The sequence below is a fragment of the Mauremys reevesii genome, linkage group 5, assembly GCF_016161935.1.
Source record: "Mauremys reevesii isolate NIE-2019 linkage group 5, ASM1616193v1, whole genome shotgun sequence".
NCBI lineage: Eukaryota > Metazoa > Chordata > Testudines > Geoemydidae > Mauremys > Mauremys reevesii.
Genome location: NC_052627.1, coordinates 69,259,792 through 69,280,568, shown reverse-complemented (window position 1 = coordinate 69,280,568; position 20,777 = coordinate 69,259,792). Strand labels below are relative to the sequence as shown.

Sequence of the window (20,777 nt, the reverse complement as noted above, 5' to 3'; positions counted from 1 at the left end):
AGTCACTCCTTCCTCTGGGAAAGCAACGGCAGACAAGCATTTTGCGCCTTTTTTCCCTGGATTGCCCTGGCAGATGCCATAGCATGGCAATCATGGAGCCTGTTTTGCCTTTTGTGACTGTCACCATATGTGTACTAGATGCCGCTGACAGAGGCGATTCAGCAGCACTACACAGCAGCATGCTTTTGCTTTTGCATGACAGCAGAGATGGTTACCAGCCATACTGCACCATCTACCAATCCATAAATTGGTAAAAAGATGATCATGGCTACCAGTCGTTTTGCACCATTTGCTGCTGTCATAAGTGCCCCTGGCTGCTCTTAGCCAGGGGCGCAAAAGCCAAAATTGGGAATGACTCCCAGAGTCAATCCCTACTTTTTGGTATCTAAAAATAGAATCAGTCCTGCCTAGAATATGGGCAAGTGTACTAGAGAACCACTGTATCAGAGAGCACAGCTGCTCTGTGTCAGATCCTGCAGAAATTATGAGCTGTATGCTATTCACAGGGGGTGCTCCTGCAACAACCCCACCTGTTGATTCCGTTCTTCCCCCAGCCTTCCTGGGCTACTGTAGCATTGTCCCCCCACTTGTGTGATGAAGTAATAAAGAATGCAGGAATAAGACACACTGACTTGTTAGTGAGAAATGAGTGGAAGGCAGCCTCCAGCTGCTATGATATCCAGACAGGACAGTAAGGAGTGTGGAGGAGAGGAGCCCAGCATCCCTCTGCTAGTCCAGGGGCAATTGAATCTTTTTTTTACACATGAAGGGTGGGGGCTAACAGAGCTCAGCCCCCTGTTGCTATGATGACGATGGTTACCAGCCATACTGCACCATCTACCAGGAAAAATTAGGGCCAGGCGCCCTGGATTGACCTGACGGATGCTAGTCAGCATGGTTACCAGCCCTTTTGCACTGCCCCATGTGCCAATAGGCTGATAATGAGGACGGGTACCAGTCGTTTTGCACCATCAGCCACCCATGGCGGGGGGGAGGGGAAGGATGTTGGTGTTCAGTGCTGCAGCATCGTGTCTATCTGCAGCATTCAGTAAAGATAAGGTGACATGTAAAAGAGTCAAGAGAGGATTGTTTTCCCTTTCACTTCTGGGGGTGGGTGAGGGGGTGCGTAAATTGCCGAGCTATGCCCTGACCCACCGCGGACACTGTGTTTGACCCTAGAAGCATTTGGAGCTCAGCCAAGAATGCAAATGCTTTTCAGAGAGACTGCAGGAACTGTGGGATAGCTTGAGTCCTCCAGTCCATGAGCGTCCATTTGATTCCTTGGCTTTCCGTTACGCTTGTCACGCAGCAGTGCGCTGAGTCCCTGCTATGGCGTCTGTCTGGAGATTTTTTAAAAATGTTTTTAATTCGTCTTCTGTAACGGAGCGCTGATAGAACAGATTTGCCTGCCTTTACAGCGATCACGTCTGCATGGTCCATGCGGGAGCTCTTTCTTTATTTTGATTTTTAACTGCATCGCCACACGTGCTGATCGGAACTCCACGCTGGGCAAACAGGAAATATTCAAAAGTTCGCGGGGCTTTTCCTGTCTACCTGGCCACTGCATCCGAGTTCAGATTGCTGTCCAGAGCGGTCAGTGGTGCACTGTGGGATACCGCCCGGAGGCCAATACCGTCGATCTGCGGCCACACTAACCCTAATCCGATATGGTAATACCGATATTAGCGCTACTCCTCTCGTTAGGGAGGAGTACAGAAACCGGTTTAAAGAGCCCTTTATACCGATATAAAGGACCTCTTAGTGTGGACGGGTGTGGCGTTAAATCGGTTTAATGCTCCTAAAACCGGTTTAAACGCGTAGTGGAAAACATTCATACTTTTTTTTAAATGGGGAAAATGTTCTCTTCTTTCTTTTGCAGAATTCAGACAGCAAAGAAAAAATTTTCCTTTTGGCCAGATACCAAGGATTGGAAGCTTTCATCCAAAATGGGATTTTTTTTCTGATAGTCATGATCAAAGAGGAGGGGGTTATCATCCAAACTGTTCAGAAATTTTAACTATTAGTGTGTGCTTCAACACTAATAATGATACTTATAAACTAAAAGAATTGGATACTTTTGAAACACCTTCTAAAGGTGTCAAGGTTCCTCCCCCACTCTGAACTTTAGGGTACAGATGTGGGGACCTGCATGGACACTTCTAAGTTTAATTACTAGCTTAGATCTGGTAACACTGCCACCATCCAGAAATTTCAGTGTCTGCATCACTTTCTGTCCCCGCAAAACCTTCCCCTCCCTGGGCAGCCTTGAGAGGCTTTTTCACCAAGTTCCTGGTGAACACCAATCCAACCCCTTGGATCTTAACACAAGGAGAATTTAACCATTCCCCGTCCCTTCCCCCACCAATTCCTGGTGAGTCCAGATCCAATCCCCTTGGATCTTAACACAAGGAAAAAATCAATCAGGTTCTTAAAAAGAAAGCTTTTAATTAAAGAAAGAAAGGTAAAAATTATCTCTGTAAAATCAGGATGGAAAATACTTTACAGGGTAATCAGATTCCTATAGCCCAGAGGAACCCCCTCTAGTCTTAGGTTCAAAGTTACAGCAAACAGAGGTAAAATCCTCTCAGTAAAAAGGAACATTTACAAGTTGAGAAAACAAAAATAAGACTAACACGCCTTGCCTGTCTGTTACTTACAAGTTTGAAACATGAGAGACTGATTCAGAAACATTTGGAGAGCCTGGATTGATGTCTGGTCCCTCTTAGTCCCAAGAGTGAACAACCCCCAAACAAAGAGCACAAACAAAAGACTTCCCTCCACCAAGATTTGAAAGTATCTTGTCCCCTTATTGGTCCTCTGGTCAGGTGTCAGCCAGGTTTACTGAGCTTCTTAACCCTTTACAGGTAAAAGAGACATTGACCCTTAACTATCTGTTTATGACAAAAGGTTTCTTTTTAAATTTATTACTATTATAACTTTAATATGTTAACATGAATATTCTGATTTAAAAAGACAAAAGCAAGGAAATTCTGAGCTAATGTAGAGCATTTAGGTTGATAAGTGTATTTTATTATGATGGATGTTTTTCTTCTGTACAGTAGTATTAGTTAAGATTCATGTCTGTCTTTCCATTACAAAATGGAAGAGTTTTATGTGATTGGGTACATTAGTAGTCTGTCAGCATTAGCTAGTGATGGTTTTAGTACACATATTTGACTAATCGCAGATAACTGTTATAAAAGGTGATTGAATTATCTGGAAGAATATCTGGAGTTGTGTTCAAGTAACATTTATACAGAGGCACTTGAAGCTTGCATTGGCTGTAGACAGAATTATGAAAAACCAAAATATGCTTCATCCTACACATCTGGAAAAGCTTTTATTTTAACTGGTTAATGCTCTGTTCACAAAAGCAATTTAAACCTACGTTATTTTTACTAGCACAAGACAGTTTAATTGCGTCTTCACAATGTTCTCTCTCCATTTTGAGGGGAGAGGTGTGTTGTACTACAGTATCTCAGCAGTTAAAATGTCAGTGTGCCCAAATAATTCCATTGAAAAAGTCAGCTACAAGTGATATGTTAATAAACTATTTCCTTAGTGACGTAGGCACCAAAAAATTAGGCAAGAAAAGAGCATGTGTTTAATAATCCCAGATGAAAGCTTGAAGCACATACAAAATATAGATGCAAGAAGCATTGAAGAAATCATCTTGCCAAGTCTGGCCTCTTCTACACAGAGCTAGTCATTTAATAATCATATGTGGAAATTTAAGTTTAATTTGGTTAAATTAATGTCTAAGACTTTAAGTTTCGGACAAAATGTTTGATTTCTTTCAGGTAATCTGATGTATTTGAACAATTAAAGCTGTAATTTGTAGATGATTAATGAGAAGTATGGAATTGTATGCATGGGTGGTTTGAGAAGGAAGAATGTTGTAATACTCTGCATTTTTGTAGTTTAGATTTGTATTTATAGTAAAAAGGCAAGATAAGTAGAATCATAGACTTTAAGGTCAGAAACGGCCATTATGATTGTCTAGTCTGACCTCCTGCACAAAGCAGGCCACAGAATCTCACCCACCCACTCCTGTATCAAATCCCTAAACTTTGTCTGAGCTATTGCAGTCCTCAAATCGTGGTGTAAAGACTTCAAGGTGCAGAGAATCCACCAGCAAGTGACCCGTGCCCCACACTGCAGAGGAAGGTGAAAAACCCCCAGGGCCTCTGCTAATCTGCCCTGGAGGAAAATTCTTTCCCGACGCCAAATATGGTGATCAGCTAAACCCCGAGCATGTGGGCAAGACTCACCAGCCAGACACCCAGGAAAGAATTCTCTGTAGTAACTCAGATCCTACCCCATCTAACATCCCATCAGAGGCCATTGGGCATATTTACCGCTAATAGTTAAAAACCAATTAATTGCCAAAATTAGGCTATCCCATCAAACCATCCCCTCCATAAATTTATCAAGCTTATTCTTGAAGCCAGATATGTCTTTTGCCCCCACTGCTCCCCTTGGAAGGCTGTTCCAGAACTTCACTCCTCTGATGGTTAGAAACCTTTGTCTAATTTCAAGTCTAAACTTCCTGATGGCCAGTTTATATCCATTTGTTCTTGTGTCCATATTGGTACTAAGCTTAAATAATTCCTCTCCCTCCCTGGTATTTATTCCTCTGATATATTTATAGAGAGCAATCATATCTCCCCTCAACCTTCTTTGGGTTAGGCTAAACAAGCCAAGCTCTTTGAGTCTCCTTTCATAAGACAGGTTTTCCATTCCACGGATCATCCTAGTAGCCCTTCTCTGTACCTGTTCCAGTTAGAATCCATCCTTCTTAAACATGGAAGACCAGAACTGCACACAGTATTCCAGATGAGGTCTCACCAGTGCCTTGTATAATGGTACTAACACCTCCTTATCTCTACTGGAAATACCTCGCCTGATGCATCCCAAGACTGCATTAACTTTTTTCACGGCCATATCACATTGGCGGCTCATAATCATCCTGTGATCAACCAATACTCTGAGATCCTTCTCCTTCTCTGTTACTTCCAACTGATGCGTCCCCAGCTTATAACAAAAGTTCTTGTTATTAATCCCTCAGTGCATGACACTACACTTTTCACTATTAAATTTCATCCTACTAGTATTACTCCAGTTTACAAGGTCATCCAGATCTTCCTGTATGATATCCTGATCCTTCTCTGTATTGGCAATACCTCCCAGCTTTGTGTCATCCGCAAACTTTATTAGCACATTCCCACTTTTTGTGCTGAGGTCAGTAATAAAAAGATTAAATAAGATTGGTCCCAAAACCGATCCATGAGGAACTCCACTAGTGACCTCCCTCCAGCCTGACAGTTCGCCTTTCAGTATGACCCGTTGTAGTCTCCCCTTTAACCAGTTCCTTATCCACCTTTAGATTTTCATATTGATCCCCATCTTTTCCAATTAAGCTAATAATTCCCCATATGTGGAACCATATCAAATGCCTTACTGGAATTGAGGTAAATTAGATCCACTGCGTTTCCTTTGTCTAAAAAAATCTGTTACCTTCTCAAAGAAGGCGATCAGGTTGGTTTGGCATGATCTACCTTTTGTAAAATCATGTTGTATTTTATCCCAATTACCATTGACCTCAATGTCCTTAACTACCATATATACTCGTTCATTAGCCCGTTCATTTATAATCTGATCCCCCAAGATGGTTAGGTAAAAATAGCAAAAACTGTATGACCCTTTCATAAGGCGACACTATATTTCAGGAGTTGTCAGACTTTGGCTCCTGGCCCGTCAGGGTATGCCACTGGCAGGTCGGGACGTTTTGTTTACTTGGAATGTCTGCAGGCATGGAGCCCCTCAGCTCCCTGTGGCCACGGTTCGCCGTTCTCAGCCAATGGTTAAACTGCCTGAGCCATCTGTTGATCATCATAATCTTGTCACACCTCTGTTGCCCTTCTCTAGGAACAGGCAGAATCCCACTCAAGATCACTTGAGCCTCGATCTCCTTAAGAATCTTCCCCAGCCTGGCATAGTCTCCCTTGTTACGTTCCAGTGAGAATGTAGCTGTATCATTTGTTCCCACAGGAAGGACAATCTGGATTCTTTCCTGCTCCCGTTAGGATCCTCTTCAGCCTCAGGTCCACATCCTGTATCTTAGCATCTGGCAGACAGCACACCCTTCTCTTCTCTGGATCAGTTCTGGTTACAGGCCTGTCTGTTCTTCTCAGTAAGGAGTCCCCAATCACGTAGACCTGCCTTTTCCTGGTGATGGTGTGATTCTCCAGTCTATCCCCTGTTCTGTCTGGCTGCAAATCCTCTCAATTCCTATTCTCCCTTACAATCCTCCGCAACCCATCCCGTATCCTCCTGGGGCTCATAGTTGGTGGTGTTATCTCCATTGACTCTTCCCCTCTTCCTATAGGACTAGCTGCTCTTCTCTTCTTCCTTGCCCTCTCACCTTCAGTGACCACCTGCCATGCCCCTTCTTCATTTTCCAACTCCGCAAACCTGTTCCTGAGCTCTATTTGTCCTTCACTAGCCATTATCTCTGTGCATGGCACTGGTAAGACTTAGGCTGGAATACTGCATCTAGTTCTGGTGTTCACATTTTAAAAAGGACATTGAAAAACTGGAGAGGGTACACAGAAGAGCCCCCAAAATTATTTAAGGGCTGGAGAAAATGCCTTACAGTGAGAGATATAAAGAACTCATTAATCATATCAAAAAGAAGATTGAGGAGTGACTCACTTACAATGAATTAATACCTTCATAGAATGTAAATACTGAGTTATAACAGGCTCTCCACTTTAGCAGAGAAATGCATGACAAGAACCAGTGGCTAGAAAGTGAAGCCAGACACATTCAGTTCAGAAATAAAGGACATTTTTAACAGTGAGGCTGTTTAACCATTGGCTCAAACTGCAAAGGGAAGTGGTGCAGTCTTCATATCAAGACTGGATGTCTTTCTGGAAGAGATTCTTTAGCCAAATGCAAGTCACTGGATTCAGGAAGGGGGGCGGTAAACTGGGTGAGATTTAATGGCTTGTCATATACAGATTAGATGATCTAATGGTCCTTCCTTGCCTTAAACTCTGTAAAGTATACAGGAGATTGACAACACTCAAGAAATTTTTATATAATACTGAATAATGTTAGAACAGTCCATAGTTATGGATAAGTGGATTATATCCCCTCCCAAAATAGTGTAAATACCTTTGTTAGTATGCTAATTACAAAGGATATTTTTTTTACCTCTGGAATGCTAATGGGCAAAGTCACACCTGTGACTTGAAAGATACTCAAAGTAAAACAAGGAGGGGAGAAACTGCAAGAGGGAAAAGTGAGCCATTGACAGTAGAGCTGGGCTTCTGAGAGGCTGCAGTGTTCAGGAGAGATGGCAAAAGCACCTAAGGGACTTAAGTATCAGAGGGGTAGCCGTGTTAGTCTGGATCTGTAAAAAGCATGCATTTGAAGTGGGTATTCATCCACGAAAGCTTATGCTCCAATACGTCTGTTAGTCTATAAGGTGCCACAGGACTCTTTGTCGCTTCTTAGGGACTTAGATTACTATCTGCATTCTTAGATCTAAGTGCATACTTGATTAAAGTACTGATTTATAAATTTGTGTTTTATTTAGATAAAGCTGTTACCCAATTTACCTTATCTATTTTTATTTTAATATCTTTTTTCTAATAAATCTTGTTTTTAATTAAAATCCATTTGATCTTTTACTATTTTGAGGAAATTCACACAGCCAATTCAGAAATAAACAAGCTTTCTTGCTCTGAAGAGAGGTACTAAAATAGGATGTGGAGCTTAAGCCCATTTAGGAGTCCTGGTCACAGGCATGGACCAAGGGGTACTTTCTCATGAGGTAGAGTTCATGTCTATGATGGTATTGGCACAACTCATGGGTAAATCTTAAACTTAGAGGAGTTTAAGGTAGCAATGCTCAGTTCTGTTTTTGAGGGAGATCCCAAAAACTTTGGTAGAATCAGTAGCTCAGAGAGGAGGATAAACAGCCTTCAACTTTTAGTCCTTAACCTGTATTAGCTTCAGTCTCTCATTGTCATGCATCACAGGTGGGTAGTAGAATTAAATACTTTTTTTCCAAATTAGAAATCAGTACTTCAAACAAGTGGTTTTTCTCAAACAAATTCTGTTCTGTCCACTCACTATTAATGTCAGAACGATAATTAATCCTCTGCTTCCTAGAAAATTCAAAGGCAAGAGAGGTGCAAATGCTAGAATTTGTCAATGAGAATTTATAGACATTTATGAAGAGTAGTCAGAAAAATTAAAGGTGCACAAAATCTGTTTGGGCATCTTCCTTCCAATGCAGGGTCAGAATGTTTCCTTCAGAAAATTTTCTAGTCCTTAGTTCATTCTAGTCATAAGTCATTTTATTCAAGCCATTTCATTATCTGACAAGAACAGGTTTTAGAACAGGTCTGAATACAGTGGTGGTACCTTTTCTTAAAGTTTCAGAGTTCACTTACTTCTAGTGAGAAACATTTTATTGCTTCACAGAAAGTGTTGAGAGCACTGGGATGTTCTATTTTTCAGCCTTCTGTAAAATTAAATATCTAAATACAAAATATTTTAATTAGTCATGTGGATGGAAAAGCTTTCTTAGATGTTACAAGTTCTTTGTAATATTTAAACTTCACAGTTCCATTTTTTCTTAAAATTGTCAGATTATCACTACATTTCGAGATTAATCTAAAACCCTGAATGGGTAAAGACTTACTAATGGGCCATATAAACACAAGCATTATTGAGTATGCTCTGTGCATCCTGAAATATTAACATTTTTAGGACCATACCTTTTAGGAAAGCTAATGAACTCACTATACATCCTTCCAGCAAGCAAACTGGGGGTAAGGGGTGATATCTGTTTATATGGTCCAGGGAATTCTCCCCCCCAAAAAAAAAAAAAAGTTTATGGCACAAAGGTCATAACTTTAATAAATAAAAAACAATGTAAACAAATGAAGGTGGGAAAGAGTTTTTGCAGAAAATTGTGACTGTAGCTGCTCCACCTTATCATGAGCCACAGTCTGTTCTGATTGGCAGACACCCATGTCAAAAGAGCTATCTAGATAGCGATGCTATCTGGCCACCCAGGAAACGACATGCAGTTTGAACCAAAAGCCCTGTTCTATCAGCATCAAGATAGAGCCACCATGGAGATACGCTCCAGGCCATCTCTGCTAGTGAGTCTTTCAATCCCCACTCTACACCGAATCCAACAATTCTGAGAGAGAAGTACCTCTCCCTACCTTCTGTCCAAACTCAAACAGCAATTAAATTTCCATTCTTCAAAATCAGCATTCACCAGGAGCTGTTTGATTGGCATCCCACCACACACCCAGCCTTCTGCTATTACTGAAACCAAATAATATGAGTAAGTTAAATACTGTAACCAGTATAGGTAAATGCACACCATTCAAAAGGAACAAATTTGGGCAATCATAAGTAATATTTGGATGCTCCAGAATGTCCCCCTTGTAATTGACAGTGTACGTCCAGACTCCTCAGTCAACACCTCTCCTAGATCTATCAGTCTCCAGTGCTGAGGAGGGTCCCTTCTAAATCGCACTACAAGTTTTTGTTTGACCAAACCACCCTGGCTACAGGAGTGTGTACCCAAAGTATGTTCAATCATGTTTCATCTTAAGAGGACATTCAGTGCTAAGGGAACACCTTTGAAAGGGTAAAAAGCCTCCATTAGGGTGAGTAACCTGTTTCTCTCTTTGTTTCATAGTTACGCACAAGCTGTAATAACCTTTTCCAAGAAAAAACAGACTGTTGATTAAACCATTTCATTATGCTGCGCTTGACCAGAACCTACAGCACTCAAGTGTCATTCGTTAGGGTTACAAACTTTTTTCTGTTGTATGAACAAGTACAAGAAAATATAAGTACATCTGGCTTTGTGAACAAGTTAATACAGATTAAGTGTGATGGATCATATTTTAACTGCCTATTGCAAAAGGAAAAATGATGCTTTTAGTTGATTCTCCAGTTCAGTGTCTCATTTGTGCCTTGGTCACAGCCAAGAAGAAGAGAGTTGCCCCCCTTCATCCTTATTTCTGTGTACAGTTTGAGAATAAAAATGTATTAAATATTTCTTGAACAGAGTGTACAGATTGGTAAATATAATTTTGGAGCTTCTGAATGCAACAGTGACCTATATTTCAGATGTAATTTATTTTATGAAGAGAACATTGAACTCTTTGCTGGCACAAGGTGGCGGGGGAAAGGAAAACCTTTAGGAGAACTTGTCTGACAAAATGCTAAAAATGACAAGAACTGCTTTCTGCAGTGAGAGAACTTGTTTGTGTAAAGGAGGAAGTACTTGTCCAGATGATGTTGAAAGACTGAAATACCATATTATAATTAATGTCTACTATTTTGTGGCTATTTAAGTGCAGTATGAGGCTGTCTGTCTAATCAAAGAAGAAAATCCCAGATGAAAGTATCTGTAAACAGAGAAGTTTAATCTGTGTTAGAACTGCATACTAATTGTTTGTTCTTTTTAAAAATTCATCTTCTTTCAGGAGTACTACAAACATAGCTGGTGAAAAACTGTTTAACTGTAGTTAAAATAGCTTCTAGTTTTGGTGGCAGTGTGGATCTGTTCTGTTTACATAATTAGCCAGTTACAAAAAATGTCAGCAATTGAAATGAACTGTAGGATCAGTATTTATGTAAGCAGTGCAAACTGAGTAGGCTGTCTCAGGAACTAAGCTTTTGTGATTTTTCTATAACAGGAACAGACAACAAGCCCTTCTCTTGAATGTAAGCTTCCTTTTTCACATCACTTTTTACCCTTGTTCAGATGTGACACTGAAAATCTTATTTGGAAACAAGTAAAATTTGAAAGGAAGTAAGAAAAGTTTTATAACACTTCTGTTCAGATGTGTTCTGCAGTACCTACCTCTGCTTTATCTACCCACTCTGCACATCTCCCCTGCTAAGACCTGTGCTACAGCATTACAAAGATGAGAAAAATTAAGTGACATGACTGAAGTATTTTGAACTAACTGTTATGGTAAAACATAAACATCATGATCCAGTTGATACTATTGGACAGACCAGAAATAGGCAACATATTTAAGAAAAATATAAAAGCTAGATTCTGCCAGCCTTAATGGGGTTGAGTGGTACGTTGAAATCACTGGAATTGTTCATGGAGTAAGGTACTAATCAACATAAGATGAACAGAATCTGGTTCAAAGGAAGTATTACTTTACTGAGAGAATGGTGAACAGATGCAAGTTACTACAAGTTGAGGTAGTGGAGTATTGTAATATTAATGTATTTAATCAAGATTACTATTTGGATTTTAATAAATTAATGGGCTATCAATCAGGTTTTTTACTTGGAAGTATTTTGACAATCCTTCATGGAGGTCAAGAAAGCATTTTTTTGCTGATCATTCATTTTGTTAATCCAAACTTCTGATTTTTTTAAAGTAGTGTTTTTGCCTTCTTACATAAAATTAACAAACCTTTTCCTCTTAAAAACTGATTATTAAAAAGGCTACACTTTGAAAGTGTTACAGGATAGTGATGGCTGAGTTGTCATCATCTCATATGACATATCAGACATGAGGAGCCCATGGCATGCTCTGAGCCCTATACAGTTAAGTTGTGTTCTCACACACTAATATCCCCAGGCTCAATTATGCCCTTTTGAGTAGTGCAAGAAAGATTTATTAGAATGACTGCAATGTAGTATACTGTTTCAATATACAGTACCAGATCTGAGTCTGCTTTAGCAGCTTCCCACAGACGGATTATCTTAGCCTGGAAATGAAGTAATGGTTTTACAGCCTGGCTGACCTTCATGTAAGGTGCAAATTTGAACTTTCTGCACAAGGAAAAAACATCAGTATAACACTCTTCTGTGTTCATCTATTCTTTTGTTATAATGACTGCACAGGAATGTATATTTGAGGGGAAATACGTAATTCAGTCAGAATTAGTTGCCTTTTCAAAAGGCCAACCAGCTGCTTGAAGTAGAATACCATAAAATGTGTTCAAACAAAATGTTATTTCAAGCAGTCTCTCACTTTGAAGCATAGGGAGTTCAAAGAACAAGAAATAGTAAATATCAAATGGAGCGTGTCATTTATTCTGTGTGCATAGAGTATGTAAATTTATGTATAAAGTAAGGAGAGCTAAAATTTGCAACTTTTCCTCTCCACAATAGGCAAGTGGGTTTTTCTAGCTCTGTACATCACTGTAATGTTAACTTTGTTCCAAGAGGACTCCAAGGGAATGAAGACAATCCCACCCCACAGCCATGTCTCCAGGCAGATGTCTCGTGAGGAAAGACTGGGACTTCCCTGAGTATCACTACCAAGCTCCTGTAACTCCCAGTGTCAGGCATGGGTCCCAGAAAAAGGCATGTTCCTGGATCCCAAACTTGAATTAGCAAGAGCTTTCCTTCTAGTTTTCTAGTTAACCCCCTCTTAACCTGGCGGCCTGGCAAAGAACTTACATATTCCCTCTTGCCCCCAAGATCAGTGATTTTGTGAGCAATGTTTGTCACAGCTAAGGGCAGCTGCACCTGTATTTTCCCTTAGTGATCCAGCAAGGGGACCCACTCTCACGCTTCCAGCTCCCCAACTGTTGCTTCTCCTGGGTGGAGACACAAATCTCTCTTCTTTCTGACTAGGGTATCTCCCAGCTGAACAGTTTCCTGCTTTTACTGTGTATTTCCCAGCAAAGACAGTCTGCCTAAACAGATGTGCTTCTCTTCTCTTCAGAGACTGATAACAGAGTGATTGCTACAGATATGTTACCATGCAACACTTCCTATGCACGTCTCCTTTATTCTTAAGGTAAAAAGCATGACAGAGAAAACATTAAAAACAATAAAAGAACCTGCACGTATTCTAATAAGCTTACCAGTCATCACCCCACACTAGGGGTTTCTTTATGGTTACCAGTTCATCAGAGCTTCAGCTCAGAGCAAGCACACAGTCTTAAGAGGCCCCAGTAGCCATGTCCTTGCAATCCTCCCCGAAGGATTGTGGCTGTCCATGGACTTGTCCATTTGCTGGATCAGGAAGAAGACCACGAATCAGTCTAAACTCAGGCTTTGTATCCGAAAATCTTGTCTTTGTGGGTCTCTGAACAATCCAGTTTGAACTAGTATACGCATATCTCCCCCAGGGGGCTTCAGTGGCTGATAACTGACCCTGCATTCCCCCTTCCCTACTAGAAACATGCAATTCCATAACAACACACATACAATTGTATTTGTAATAGACTCTACTCCAAAAGTATAAACCCTAATGCAGTAAGGTTGAACTTGACTCAATAGCTAAGGCCCTATCACATTCAGGGTTCATTCTGGTTAATTTCACAGCTATAGGATTTGAAAATTAGTCAATTTCACATTTTTAGATCTTTACATGTGAAATTTCATGGGGTTGTAACCATGAGGGTCCTGACCTAAAAGCGTTTTTTTTTGGCGGGGGGGGGGGTCCAAAGCTATTGTGGGGGCCGAGGGAGTGTCACCCTCATTTCTGTGCTGCCTTCAGAGCCGGGCTCTGAAGGCAGCAGCCCCGGAGCTTCCTGCAGCTGCAGGAGGTTCCCAGAGATGCTTCCCCTGCATGGCCACACTCAGAGACATCAGACCCACTTCTAGGTAACTACTCTGGCAGCAGGGTGCTCCCAGCAGCAGAGATGGGGACTGGAAGGGGGAGGAGATCAGACCCACCTCCACCTCTGGCAACACGCTGGGGTTGCAGGAAGCTCCATGACTGGGCAGCAGCCCCGGAGCTTCCTGCAGCTGGGCTAGGTACTTGAAGGTGGGTCTGATTTCCCCCACTATCTCCCCGAAAGCAGTTGTGCAGAGGAAGACTAAGTCCTGGCCCTCCTAGGCTGGAGGGGACTAGCAGCTGGAGCTGGGTGCACAGTAGGAACCCCAGGCTGGGGCACCCCTATTTCTGGCCCTCCCATCTCCTCCAATAGCTAGATTTCACAGGAGGAGGTCTGATTTCATCGTCCGTGACATGTTTTTCATGGCTGTGATTTTGGTAGGACCCTATCAATAACTGATCTTAATTCCGTGAAGTTTGTTCAGTATATTTTGGGATATGGTCAGTCTGTCACAATATTGTTATACTAGTGTAAGGGGCAGGAACTGGTCATTAATAAAATAGCAAAAATGACTCTGCCCACAGTAAAGAAATGGAGGAGACTTTTCTTCAAGTTATTGAAATCTCAGCAGTTCTTTTATAACACAGTTTGGTTTTAAAAAGCAAACTCAGACAAGAACAATTTTTTTTGCAAGTTGACAATATCCCTTTAATTTTGGTTGTTGCAGGCTTTTGAGGGGAATAAATTAACTTTCAAAGACAATGGAAAATAAAATATATAATGCTTAAGCTACTGTAGATAAAATTTTGTCCTGTCATCCTTGATAGTGTTCCTTTGGAATACTGCCACCTCCTCTTCTGTAGGCCTCTCTGCTAGGGTTGCCAATCCTCCAGGATTGTCCTGGAGTCTCCAGGAATTAAAGATTAATCTTTAATTAAAGATTATGTCATGTGATTAAATCTTCAGGAATTCATCCAAGCAAAGTTGGCCACCCTACTCCCTGCCTCCTCTCTTGCCCCACTCTCAGCAGCAGCAAGTTAGAGAGACTAAAGAGACCTTTTTTTCACAAGACTCAGACCAATTCACTCCCTTGTTCAAAGACTTCCAGTGGCTTCCTCTTACTTTTTGCATCATGTTCAAACTTTACATTTTTTTTAAAGCTCTGTGAGAGTTTGCTCATGGTTGTATCTCCTCTCATGTCTTCCTTCTCCACCTGTTTCTCACTTGAATCTACCTAAGCTTCCACCCTACCCACACCTTTGATTTCTTCTGCCACTCTGATCTTTGCCCTTTTTCCGTACATTTTCTTACACCTGGAACTTACTCTGTCTCCTTTCATGCATGGAGTAAACTCTAGCTCTTTCAAATCACTTCTTACAAAATGCATTTTTATGAAGTTTATCAGTGGTAATCTGCCAAAGAAATCTATGCGCAGAAACACCATCTTCTCTCCTATCAGCCATCCTTCTTTAAGCTACAGACCCCATGGTCCCGTGAGTAACTTGGTAAAATAGGCAAGACACCACTCTATCCCAGTCACCCTCCCAGTATAAATAGAATTAAATAAATCTGCTTTGTTTATGGATATTATCAGCCCATCTGCCCTATGAACTGAACAGTGCCATCAGTAGTTACCATCTGCATAGATGGACCTAGAATCATAGAATATCAGGGTTGGAAGGGACCTCAGGAGGCCATCTAGTCCAACCCCCCTGCTCAAAGCAGGACCAACCCCAACTAAATCATCCCAGCCAGGGTTTTGTCGAGCTGGGCCTTAAAAACCTCTGTGGATGGAGATTCCACCACCTCTTTAGGTAACCCATTCCAGTGCTTCACCACCCTCCTAGTGAAATAGGAGGTTTGATTCTTAAGCCTTCATGTAGCAAATTCTGAAGTGCCTTCAGATGCCTTCATATCCTTAATGGCTAACTTTTACTTCCAAAACACCCTTGGGTCACAGGTTTTTTCATAATTGCATTTGGCAAACTTTGACTATGTCTACACTAGGCACACTTTACCAGTGTGCTATATCAGCAAAGCACTCCTAGTGTGGCACAGTTATTCTGGCAAAGCTATGCTTTGTACCAGTATATTAAACCACCTCCCATGAGCAAAACAGTAAAAACTCAGTAATGTTGGTAAAACTGCATCTATGTTAGGGGCTTCTGCTAACACAGCTATGTTGGCATGGGATCATACCTCTTCACACCCCCTAGACTGACATTCCCTGTCTGAGTTCAGCCAGGGAGAAATAGTAGCAAGACTTTTCCATGCATACCAGATGCAGCAGAGGCAAACAGAACAACACAGGGTTTTGGCAAACTGATATTCTAGCTAAACTGCGGATATCACATCTGTAAGTCAGGGCAGGGAGAATTGACCTCACAACTTCAGACCATGATTTCCCCCATTCAAATGCATCCTTGACTCTGAAATCAGTTCCTTTTATCTGCAGGGAGAAAATCTATCCTTGTGTTATGCTCAGGGAACCCCTAGATATCCTATGTCATGGAGTTCCTCTGATGCTATCAAGAGCCAAGTTAACTGATAGTGTGTGTGGCAATCAGATCTGTAATGTCATCTAGCCGCAGGAATCCATCGATGCTGATGCCTGTCATGTGATGAGAGAATTTAACTTTTGTAACCCTGTACCATGTCAGGTGATGGCGGCCAAGAAATAGCATTACATTTAAATTTAGTGATATAAGTTGTCAAATGCAGTGGTATACAGGAACACAAACAGAGAGAAATTTTATAATTTACCTTGAAGAATCAGGTTAGGTGGAACTAGAATCCCATCAGCCTTACACAGAAATTTTAACCAGCAATCATTGAGACTTTTCTTTTTCTGAACTGAATAATAATAAACATTGCCTGATTTTCAAAGATAGCGGTCAGCTACAGTTTTCCTTGATTGGAGCTGCAGGAGCTCAGCTCCTTTAAAAAACTGGCCAATGGGGTTGGTTTTTATTTGTTTATTTCTTATGCTGCCTCCTTCTTTTTTCTAAACTAGGCTTCCCACAAATGACTGACTGTTGTGTACCATTTGAGAATTTCAATAGCCATACAGATACGAATTTTGATTAAATTAACCTAGAGCTTCAAACCAGGTCTCACCTGATTTACAGTTATTTTTCATGAAGACACGTAGTCTCCATTTTCTAGTCATTTTTTTCTGTACTTGCTAATAGAGTTTCTTCTGTTAAACACGGTTACTGTAATCAAAAGTTGTGTCCAAAGAAATTTGCACTCCTTAAGACTCCTACACATTTCTGTAGAACTGGTTAAAAACATGGGGAAAATATTCACAAACCTTTCATGACTTTTCCCCACTCTTTGCCAATTTTTGTTTGGTGATCATTGGCCAGGAATGGGGAACTGCGGCCAATGGGAGCTTCGGGGGAGGTACCTGCATGCAAGGGCAGCACGCAGAGCCCTTTGCGCCCCTTCCCCTCCCTGTAGGGGCTGCAGGGACATGGTGGCAGCCGCTTCTGGGAGCAGCGTGAGGCCAGGGCAGGCAGGGAGCCAGCCTTAGCCCCACTGCACGCTGCTGCCACCTTGGAGCCACTCCAGGTAAGCGACGCTGGGCTGGAGCCCGCACCCTGAACCCCTCCTGTACCCCAACCCCCTGCCCTGAGCCCCTCCCCCACCCCAACCCTCTCCTGCACCTCAACCTCCTGCCCTGAGCCCCCGCCGCACCCAGCACCCTCTTGCGCCCCAACCCTTTGCCTTGAGCCCCCTCTTACACCCAGCACCCTTCCTGTGCCCTGAGCCCCTTCCTGCACACCGCACTCCGTCCCGCACCCTGTCCCACACCCCTCACTCCTGCACCCCTGCCCCAGCCCTACATTCATGGCCCTGCATGCAATTTCCCCACCCAGATGTGGCCCCCGGGTCAAAAATTTTTCCTACCCCTGAGCTAGAGACAAAGTTTCAGGTTTATCTGAGCAAGATAGTGTGGATAGGAAGGAGTCACTAAGGCCGGGTCTATGCTAGAAAAGGTTTGCTGGCATAGCTGTACTGGTATAGCAATACTGGTAAAACCTCCTACTGTAGACACAGTTTATACCAGTAATATACTGCTTTTGCCAGTATGGCTTATTTTGCTTCCCCAAGTGAAAATCTATACTGGCAAAATCGGTTTTATATTGTTATAACTGCACCTACACTGGGGATTTTGCCCATATAGAAATGCCATAAAAATCACACCTCTAATTATTATACTGACAAAGTTTTGAGTATAGCTTGCTTTAAGGTTATGAAAGGAACATACAATTGCCAATTATCAATTTTAAAATGGTAGCGAAGAGTTAAAGGTAAAGATAAGGTGACTTAAGAATGATGCGGTAAATAGAAACTGGAAAATCTGTGAACCTGTAGGTTCTATAGACAAAACATATGAGGTTGGAGAGGTAGCCTCTGCCAGGGAGGTTTTACTATTCAAGATTTTATACTTAATCAATCTCTCTCTCTCTCTCTCAGACAATACATAACAAATGCAAATAGCATATGATAAGAGTCTTTTTATGATGTCGTAAAGTTGCTGTTTGTATTTATGTATTGTCTTAGATTGCTTTTTTTTTCCTTTGCTTTAAAGGCTTGGGTACATGTAATGTCCATTTTACTCTCTTGGTTAAAAATAATTAAAATAGTTTGTATAATATAAACAATAGCATAGAAATTCAGATATTGTTATTTTAAAAAAAACCTGAGGCAATAAACGTAAGAAACCTGTATTAGGTACAGTATCTTAAAAAAAAATTAAAATGCATTTAAGACTTGTTTTCATTGTTGCTGATAGGGGTAAATGTCAGCTGCAAATGTATGGGTAGACTGCAGAGAGTTTTCTTCTTAAGCCCTCCTTTCATGTTTAGCCAAGTGAAAGACTCAGTGAAATGCAAACTCTGTCTCAGCAGATCTTCAGAGCTCTGTAGTCTGATGAACAACCTCTGAGAGTTTAGAGGGAAGGCAGCAGTTGGTAAAGGTTGTTAAAGGCAAAGGCCAAAAAGGCCTCAGCCGTGACTTGGATCTCAGATCATCCAAATGAGAGGAATCTCGATATAGTGTCCTGGAGGGCCGTTGATATCTTATACTCAAAGGAATAGTGCTGTGCAATCAAAATCAATTGTTCTGACTTTATCCTTCAGATGTTACAGAAGGAAAAGGCATTTGCTTTATTACTCCTCCGAGTCGTTTAACCATTTATCCTTAATCGCTGGCTGTTGAGTGAGAACAAGAACTTAGTTCACTGAACTTTGTTCTTTTTGAAAGTATAGAGTAGAATCCATTTTATCCAATGTGGGAAACCACCTTTTGAGAAACTTGACTTACAAACTGGCCCACTAAGTCTTTGAGTTTCATTGAAAAGGCACATCATACAAAAAACATAGCCAGATGTTTGATTGCAGATTAATTTGCATTAGCCTTTATAGTATATGATTCATAGCTCCAATATCCTGAGCAATCAATTAAATAATGTTAAATTAATTAGTCAGTTACAATTACGAAGACATGATTTCAGCACAACCACTGTTGAGTGGGAGGGCAGAGGGGGGAGAGATGGGGAGGAGAGGAATATTTGCCATTTGCCATCATTGGAGGTTTTTAAGAACAGGTTAACAAACACCTGTCAGGTCTAGGTCTGCAGGGTCCTCCCTCAGCACAGTGGAAAGGATTAGATGACCTCTCAAGGCCCCTTGCAGCCCTTCAGTTCTATAAGTCTATGAAATTCAAAAAGATTTTGGAGTGGCTTCAGGTTAGTGACAGTTTTTTCAGATAAGTGCATGCAGGCTTTCCACATTTTTTTTGCATTAACTCAATAATGCTGAAATACAATTAAGTCTGAAATATCCTTTATTATACTATGCATGCCAGTGAATTTGTGATTTTGTCTGTTCAAATGGATTTTGCCCTGAAAAAAGTGTCTTGTTACAAAATCATGCTTTTAAAAACTCTTAATGTATAGAATGAACACATATCAAACTCATAATTGCTGTGTGAATTCAACCAAGAGAAGAAGAAGAAAATCCAGCTGCAGGGTAACAAATATAATGTTAAATGTTCTGCTTTAGTGCTGGACAGATTCACATTAGTTGCCTGCAAACAAAAATACTTGCTTTATTAATTTTGTAAAATTTTGGCCAAATTATGTTTCTGTGAGTCTTTGAAAACTCATTATTATTTCTAATCTTCAGAGTACTGGCTGTTAATGACTCTGATTCACTGCAAGCTGCTTTAGTGCTGAATTCTTGCAAAAAAAAATTTGTATATTAACCATACTTTTTGGTGAGGGATAAGTTACATTTTTCCCTCAAACTCATTATGCTAGAACATTTAACTCTTTAACTTAGCATATTGAAGTTCTGTTAGAATCAGTAGTGTGAAAATTGGCCATGGTTTTATTGTAGATATTATATAATAAAGCACAATTTATTTCTTTTCATCTATCAATCTCAAAACACTTTTCAAATGTTTGGACAGCATTATCACACCTATTTACAGATAAAATAATAATTTTATTTTTTTTCTTCATTAGGGTATACCTCAGTTACCATGTGCCAAAGCATTGTATACCTATGAGGGAAAAGAACCTGGAGATCTTAAATTCAATAAGGGTGACATCATCATTTTACGTCGGCAAGTGGATGAAAATTGGTACCACGGAGAAGTCAATGGGGTCCATGGCTTTTTTCCTACCAACTTCGTTCAGATTATTAAACCTTTACCTCAACCTCCGCCTCAGTGCAAAGCACTTTATGACTTTGAAGTGAAAGACAAGGAAGCAGACAAAGACTGTTTGCCATTTTCAAAGGTAAAAACATGTAGAAATGACTTAAAAAAGAAAGGATGTTGTTTGAATAATTATTCATTGACTTAGAATATCTTATATTGTTTCTGTTCTAAAAGTCTTGCCTATACATTCTTCAATAGCTCTGATATGTTAAGAAGCCAAGGATATGTAAGTTCACAGGGCATTTCTTCAATATATAGCACTTCTTTTCCTCATTTAAACCACAGACACTGTTTCCCTTCTCAGGATTTCACAGTTGAAATTGAGAGCGCATCTTTTTTAACTGCTTTAATATGCATTCTGAATTTGAGAGAGTCTGAATTGTGAATTTAAAGCATTCCCAGTCCAGAGGAAACTGTCACTTATTTTTAGTTGTCAGAGTTCATACTAATTGTCAAGTT

The 20,777-nt window shown here is 40.8% G+C and overlaps 1 protein-coding gene across 6 annotated transcripts in view; it reads left to right on the top strand.

The window, feature by feature from the left end:
* Nucleotides 1-20,777, top strand: part of SH3RF1 (SH3 domain containing ring finger 1) — a 163,062-nt gene that overhangs the window by 56,611 nt on the left and 85,674 nt on the right. For all 6 annotated transcript variants that reach the window (XR_005599389.1, XM_039541565.1, XM_039541567.1 and 3 more), the window contains one exon: nucleotides 20,122-20,397. Coding sequence is in view for 5 of the 6 variants with exons in the window: in XM_039541565.1 (XP_039397499.1) it covers nucleotides 20,122-20,397 (276 nt within the window). In the remaining variant the exon portion in view is untranslated. The remainder of the gene's footprint in view (nucleotides 1-20,121; nucleotides 20,398-20,777) is intronic.